This window comes from Sinocyclocheilus anshuiensis, unplaced genomic scaffold, assembly GCF_001515605.1.
Source record: "Sinocyclocheilus anshuiensis isolate Anshui unplaced genomic scaffold, SAMN03320099.WGS_v1.1 scaffold13, whole genome shotgun sequence".
Lineage (NCBI taxonomy): Eukaryota > Metazoa > Chordata > Actinopteri > Cypriniformes > Cyprinidae > Sinocyclocheilus > Sinocyclocheilus anshuiensis.
In genome coordinates, this window is record NW_015538026.1 from 2,364,519 (window position 1) to 2,372,752 (window position 8,234).

The window sequence follows — 8,234 nt, forward strand, 5'->3', positions numbered from 1 at the left end:
TTAATTCGCCAAAATTAAACATTTAAATTTATGCCTTAATTTAAGTACCACGGTTATTGGCTGTAGTGATACGCTGAACTATTTGAACCGCTTATTTATTATTATTATTATGACAGCGATTAAAAAAAATACATTTTAAAATTGTGTTAAAATTGTGTGTCTCATTTTCCCTCACATCATGAATATTTTGCTGTGTTTGTGAAATTGTGAGTGTGAACTCCAGAATGGTGTGTAGCCTAAATGAGGATGCTGCGTGTCGTTCAGCAGGTGAAAGGAGTGTGGCGCGTGTCTCCACTGACCAGGGAACGGCTCAAGCTTCTCCGGGGTCTCTGAGAGCTCTGCCCAATAAGAGTGGAGAGACGGCGGGCTGTCAACATTCCTATCGCCCATCTCTAACCCCCCCCCCACCCCCTTCGCCCACCCCCTCGTTCTGCAGTTCGCACAGTTCATCGCCCCGGTTTATCTCGCGCAGTCTGCTATCAGCGCTCGCAGACTCCAATGGAAAAACGAAGAGGCGCGTGTTTCACAGCCCTGCCTGAACGCAAAACGTGGAGAGAAAAGTGGAAAAGTTGGCACTCTTTCTGATCAAATTGCACCTCACCGAGACTTCATCTGTTCTCAAGAGGAGGTGGAAAAAGAAAAGAAAGCGCACTCTGAACCTGCCGTCTGGCTTGGATTATTTCTGCTGCGGTTGCCAGATTTCGGGGAATACTTTTATATGGCACACGCTAATATCCGGGCAGATACATGATATCCGTCTGTGCATCGTCCGCACAGAGCTCTACATCCGTCCAGCTATCAGCAATCCCAACTGTTTTCTTATCACCGCTGGAGGACACGCTCAACTATGTTTGGCTGTGGTAAAGTTCTTGGGTCGCCCCGGATTCTCAACAGATCTACTGCTGTTCCCGGAGACTCAGGATTAAGACATATAATCAGAAACAGCGCAGGCTCATCCTACGGTCCCCGTGCGTCCTCGCGGTTGTGTTGCGCTCTCCTGTTTCTCCTGCTCATCCTCACACCGCGCGTGGACTCGTCCTGGTGGTGAGTAGCGTCCAGCATCCCCGCGCGCAGAAGCCGGGTGGGTTTTTTTCCCCTCAGCTCACGGTGACTGAGCTGCTGTCAGTTGGGAGACTGAACATCTGCAAATGTTTATTATTAGGTAGCCCACATTGTTCTAGTTTTTATAAGTGGCAGTTCAGTTTTATAATAACAGTGGTTTGCGTTTAAGTGAGGCATTTATTGTGTACAGTACTGTATTTATAGCCTACTCTTAAAACACATGGAGGAGAGGTTAATGAAAAACAGAGGGTTAAAAACCTTGGAGTAATGTTTTCAATAAAAATTTAATTTAAAGTGTAGGGCTGGTTTCAGGGTGTTTGACTTTTTAAAAAGCAATTTCTGTCAGTAATTTGTCAGGGTGAAATATGTTGATGTTCGTTTCGCGCAGCCGAATATGTCTTGGTGCCCATAATACAGTTTGCTAAACATCGACTATTTTAAATTAATAACGAAACATTATTAATGTTATTTACTCATCCTATGTAAATATAATAAACGGATAAAACATATACTGATATAGCTGTTGCTATGGTTATCTTCTCAGGCGAACGCGCGCTGTTCGCGAGCGTCTGTTTAGCGCGGTCTGAATAACTTGTAATCTAACTTTTGTGGTTACTAAAACACTGTTGTTGTTTTTTTTTGTTTGAAAGCGCTGTTGAAATATGTATAGACCTATACTTATATGTGAACGAATACATAGTTTTGAGACCCCCAACCTTATGTTTTTATTTCCTTTGGGGAGGTTAGAGCCATAATTATGGGTCTCAGACCCCCCAAACTCCCCATAATTCGCACCCTGGTGGTGGGCAGACAGAGGTCAGGAGATGGCAGTCGACTCAAGTACTAAAATGAACACACACTTCGCGCGTGGTGCAGGAACGCAGCTTCACCGCTCTCCCCACCAAGATATTGGCATTTAAAACACAGTTATTCTAGAAACACACAAATCACAGGATTCTCCCCCTCAAAAAAGTCTCATGAGGGATGGGGTTTTCCCCAGAGCTTGTGCTTATGTGTAGTAACAGGCCTTGCACATCATTATATCATAGTTATGGGTCTGGTTTTCATGGTGTGCTTGAGGTGTGGTGCCTGCCAATAACAGAGGAATAAATGAAATAACTGCAATATGTGTCAGGCCTCCTGCTTAGATACCTATGCACACACACTTAGCTGGTGACTACAGTGCAATGAGCCTGAACAATCATGAAGAAACCAGCCACATGCCCATTTCTCACATATAAATGTAGTTGGGGAATGGTTGGGCTTTGTGTATACACAGAATATGTGTGCATATGGTTGTGTGTGTGACTAAGACAAAAGTTAATTTCATGTTTTTGCTCATTATACCAAGAATAAAACATGCATGTACTACAGTGATCTCTGTTGAAGATCATATACGTTCATTACTGGACCCTCAACAACTGTATCAGGGGTTACAGTTATTACTAACAGCTCAGAAATCAGTTAAATGTTAAGCTTGATGTGCATGGAACTAAGAAAGAGGAAAGCAAGTCCTTTGTCACTATTGAGGTGTAATAAGTCAGGCTGACATTCCCAATGTGAGGCACTCACCAGAGCCAGAGAGAAAGGGATCTCTTGCTCCCTCTTTCTCTCTCTCTCTCTCTGATCTGCTCATCCATCACTTTAAGCAGACAGAGCAGGAATCCTCTTAAGCTACTGGGCGGCCTGTTAGCGTCTCATACTAGTGAACTTATTTCACAGACACACACACAGATGAAGCCAGATGTAAGCCTGCCCTGGACTTCCACACAAATAGAAAGGTGGGTGTGTGTCCTTTGAAGTAAACTTCATCTTTGACCTTTTGTTCCAGGGTTGGACAAAATTCAGAACTGAAAATTGGACACACCCCACAGGTTGCTGAATTGGAATTCCTATTGGCATCTATTTATCTGTCTGTAAGACCTTTAACCTTTTTTAAACAAGGTCAACATGTCTTGACAAACTTTGCATTTCTAGTTCAAAACTACAGTCATATGAATTTCTTTAATTTCTTAGTTCAATTCTGAATGATGCACAAGCTAGTTTTGTAATGGTCCAACCATATTGCAATCTGCATACATAAAGATTGCAACATTATGGCACATGTAAGTTCCAACAGTTCCCAAATGATCCATCCAGAACAGCAGACGCCTGGAAACCTTAGGGCTCTGATTCAGATGAAAAGTATGAAAGATATAAAAGAATAGGTTAATACAAATTTTGATCTTCCATCAAGGGCCTGAGAATTGTTTTCCCTAACTTGCTTTTCTGTCTAATCTATAGCAAGGAGAAAATGTGATTAGACCAATAATGAAAAAGACAAAGATGGGAAGATACAGAGAGATGGAGAGAAATAGGGAGGAGAGGAATTTTCACCCTTTATTTGGGTAGTAGAAGCAACAAATTACTACAGTCGGACATTCTTTACCCAGTTAAGCCTATCTACACACACAGAGACTTGCAGTGTAAATGAGAGCAGATTTTACTGTGTTTTTACAGCATGTGGTTGTGGTCCTGTGGATAATGATTTACTGCTGCTGGTAAAGCCAACCTGCAAACCACCACAGTTTGTCAGTGTGTGTGTGTGAGTGAGTGTTTCCAAACTATATCGAACAAAGCACAGGGGACGATAAAGCCCTATAATCACAGTCAAATGAGGCATCGGAGTGGGAGGAACACAGTCATAATAAAAAGGTTGATCAGCATTCACAAAGATTTTTTCAAAAGGCAAAACCTTAATTTGTCATTAGAAATGCTCATTTTAGCAGACTAAAATATTTGGAACTAAATCCTGCTTTTGTCTGACATGAGCGAGTGTGTGTTTGTGTGAAGGCTGAGATCAGGCTTGATGTGATACGGTTTTGGGTGTGTATGAGAACGAGAGAGATTTTATGCCAGTTTCTGTTGCTGTTAGACAAATAAATATTGAACAGTGATGGATTGAAACATCAGAGTGTGAGTGAAAACTATACAGAGAGTAAAAGAGAGATAGAATGGATCATAATTCATGAAATCTCCTTCTGTTCTGATTGGCTGATTGGATTAATAAGTAGAACCAAATATGACATCAGATAGTCTAAAAAACTAAAGGTTATCATCTAGGGTTCAAAAACGTATTCCAAATCTGATGATGTTGCACTTATGCAATTGCCTTTAAATAAATCATAAATAATTGTTGGTTTGTGAATGTCATGTTTATGACAAATGTCAGTTTGCCAAACTTCCCTCTGAAATTCCACTAATGAGTGGTAAGATTCTGGGAATGATCAGACTCAATCATCAGATTCTTTGGCATTAGACAATGCGTAATCACTGAATGTTTACTGATTCAGCACTTTTGGAATGATATTTGCTCACAAAAACCAACTGGCAAAAACTGCTGTGATCGATTGGAGCAATTCAGGTTTTAACCCTCTGGGTTTGTGTCTGCTTTTCAGGTATATTGGAGCCCTTGGTGCCCGTGTGATCTGTGACAATATTCCCGGGCTGGTGAATAAACAGAGGCAGTTGTGTCAGAAGTATCCCGACATCATGCAGTCGATTGGGGGCGGGGCTAAAGAGTGGATTCGAGAGTGCCAGCATCAATTCCGTCATCACCGCTGGAACTGCAGTGCACTGGACAGAGACCATACCGTTTTTGGGAGAGTCATACAGCGCAGTGAGTACTAGAAATGTGTCAGTGTGTGTTTTGGAAGCAAAAGCAGTCAAAGAAATAATTATGATTTTTTTTTTTTATAATTTTTGAGTATTTTAAGCATTTATTTGATTAAAAAAATACAATAAAAACAGTAATATTGTGAAATATTATTACAATTTAAAATAACTCCACTCTTCAGTGTCACATGATCCTTCAGAAATCATTCTAATATTTTACACTTTTGGTCAATTACATTTGTCCTTGCTGAATAAAAGTATTATAATATATATTATACCTCAAACTTTTGAACAGTAACATTTCATGGTTTCTGCAAAAATATTAAGCAAAAAATGTTCAATATTGACAATAATAAGAAACTGTTTTTTGAGCTGAAAAATCAGCATATTTCTGAAGACTGAAGTAATGACTGCTGAAAGTTCAGCTTTGCCATCATGACAAGAAATTACATTTTTAAATATATTTCACAGTATTACTACTTTTGCTGTATTTTTGATAGAATAAATGCAGCCTTGGTGCGCATAGGACACTTTTTCAAAAACAATAACAAATTTAATTTTAATTATTTATATAACATTTTTTGTGTGTATGTGTGTGTGCTTTCACCCAGTCAGATACACATTCATTCTCATATGGTAAATACCTAGATCATCATACTGTAATGTCACCACAGTAAATCAATATGGATTAGAATAGAATAATGATATTTTAAACAGTTGCTCTCTTAGACACATCCATTGCTGTTTATCACTGTGGGATATTAATGAAACGCCTCGGATCTCACAGGAAAATTCAGCCACATTCACACAAATCCCTGGCCAGGTGTGATAAACAGACAAAACCCCACAGGATCATTTAATTCAGTCTGAACCTGAAGTTTACTCAAGAAATGCGCACTATAAATGTGCTTTCTGTTTGGCTTTCATACAGCGTTCCAAAGATCCCTGTGTGAAAATATCACCCCTCCAGCATTCTCTATGCCTCTTCACCACATAAACAGGCATAGTGGATGTAAATGTTTGGAGAGATGATTCTGGCAGCCAGACAGACTCTCGCAGCACTGCGCGTATTCAGTTTATGAAATGGAATTAGAATTGGAGAGGCTGCCAAGAGAGGATTCTCCTATAAACAGCACCTGTACTATTAAAAAATATATATTTTTCTTCAGAGAATATTTATCTGTATGAATGATGGACCGATTCAAACATAGATGTCCGCCAGACGTCATTGTACTACATGAGCACAGTACTACTATCATTGAAACACATTTTAACTGCAACAGGAAACTGAAAACGATTTCAGAACAGCGTGAGAAGGATAACGTTACACTGAGATCTGGGCAGGGGGTCCTAAAATAAAAGACTCCATTAAAACAATATTTTAAGTCGGTGGAAGTTATTTATATACACTAGAATATAGATAACTTCAAGGTTATTTAAATGCTAGTGTACTCCACATTTAGCAGATATATTTAAAGTTTTAAAAATGGCATTCTTAATGTCTCTCAAGTAATTTAAAAGATATTGGCTTTAAAAATCTAACCTAAATCTATTGGTATGTCCTTTAGTAATGCCATATAATATTAATTTAATGTTATAATAAGAACACATTTTACTGTATAGGAACATCTTACCTGTCACAAAAATGCAAGAAGTGTAACACTACAGTTCAAAAGCAGAAACAGCACTGTGAAATATTATTAAATGTTGAAATAATTTTCTATTTTAATATATTCTAAAACATAATTTATTTCTGTGATGCAAACTCCATATTCAGCAGTCATTACTACAGTCTTCAGTACATCTTGTTGAATAGAAAGTTCAAAAGAACAGCATTTATTTAAAATGAAAATGTTTGTAACATTTTAGATGTGTTTATTGTCAAGTTAATGCATCCTTGCTAAATAAAAGTATGAATTTCTCATATATATATATATATATATATGGTTCAATCACAAATTTGGACAATTACAAGGAGTACCTATTATCTATTATTTTACAGAGGAATTGATGATTTTGATTTTTTTCTTATATTCAGTCAGGCTAAAGGAATCAGTGTGACTGATGTGAGTCCAAACATGCAGGATGCTTAGAAAAAGCAGGTTAAGTTTAGAAAATAACTGTGGCAGTTCACTATCAGACTGCTAGCCTTCAAACTATTTATCCTAGCCGAGAATGGCCCACCCTGGAGGGATTAGGCCTGTACTAATATTTAAACAAAACACTCACACTGGGGCTAGTCATGCTTCTATGGGCAGGTCTCTAGCAGACAAATCAGAAGTGCTGTTTGGGATTATATGACAGCGGAGGGTGTAATGAAGTGTTTGTCAGTGTCTGATAAAGGACCTGAATGTGTTTGTTGTGGCTTCATGATTCTTGTCTTTGCAGGCAGTCGTGAGGCAGCGTTCGTATATGCAATCTCCTCAGCAGGAGTGGTTTTCGCCATTACCCGCGCCTGCAGTCAGGGGGAGCTAAAGATATGTAACTGTGACCCCCACAAGCGTGGCCGGGCAAGTGACGAACGAGGAGAGTTTGACTGGGGTGGCTGCAGTGATAACATCAACTATGGGATAAAGTTCGCCAAAGCTTTCATAGACGCAAAAGAGCGAACTGTGAAAGACGCACGAGCACTCATGAACCTTCATAACAACCGCTGTGGGAGAATGGTAAGGTTATATACATTCAAGGTAATATAACTCTACCTCTGTGGTGGAGAAACCTTACGAAATGAAACACCTATTACAACTAAACAGCTCAGCATTTTGGCATGTAAATACTGAAACATTGACTTTGTTCTACGATAACGTTCCTGTAAAACTCTGTTTACATTCCGCAGCTATTCTTGGCCAAGTGGAATCTGTTCATAGGGATGTTTTCTTGGTTTCTCTGTTTTACAGGCTGTAAAGCGCTTTATGAAGCTGGAGTGTAAATGTCATGGAGTCAGTGGGTCGTGCACTCTGAGAACGTGCTGGTTGGCAATGTCGGACTTCCGTAAAACGGGAGACTACCTTCGCAAGAAATACAACGGAGCCATCGAGGTCACCATGAACCAAGATGGGACAGGATTCACAGTAGCCAATAAAGACTTCAGGAAAGCCACAAAAAATGACCTGGTGTACTTCGAAAACTCACCTGATTACTGCGTCATGGACAAAGCTGCAGGTGAAAAAGTGCAAAAAAACACAAAGTAACTAAGTATTAATTTCCTGAAGGAATTATCACTGCTTGCAAGGCACTAACAGAGTGTTACAAGCTCAGTTCCAAAACCTGCCTAGTGCCTACATAGGCAGCATGAATTAGGGGGAAAATAGTTACATTTTTTTTGTAACTTTTAATTAATTCTATTACTTTAAATGTTTTAATTTATTAGTAATTATTTTATTCCTTATGTAAGAATAATATATTATATAATTTTATATTTTATATTATTTATTAGATTTAATATATATACAGTGGGTACGGAAAGTATTCAGACCCCCTTCAATTTTTCACTCTTTGTTATATTGCAGCCATTTGCT

At 38.9% G+C, this 8,234-nt stretch overlaps 1 protein-coding gene across 1 annotated transcript in view; it reads left to right on the top strand.

Annotated features, from left to right (window-relative positions):
- Positions 1-847: 847 nt before the first annotated feature.
- The window catches only part of LOC107679746 (protein Wnt-2b-A), a 10,471-nt gene continuing 3,084 nt past the window's right edge, over positions 848-8,234 (top strand). The window contains exons 1-4 of the mRNA XM_016475388.1: positions 848-1,044; positions 4,500-4,720; positions 7,105-7,382; positions 7,614-7,878. Coding sequence (XP_016330874.1) covers positions 848-1,044; positions 4,500-4,720; positions 7,105-7,382; positions 7,614-7,878 — 961 coding nt within the window. The remainder of the gene's footprint in view (positions 1,045-4,499; positions 4,721-7,104; positions 7,383-7,613; positions 7,879-8,234) is intronic.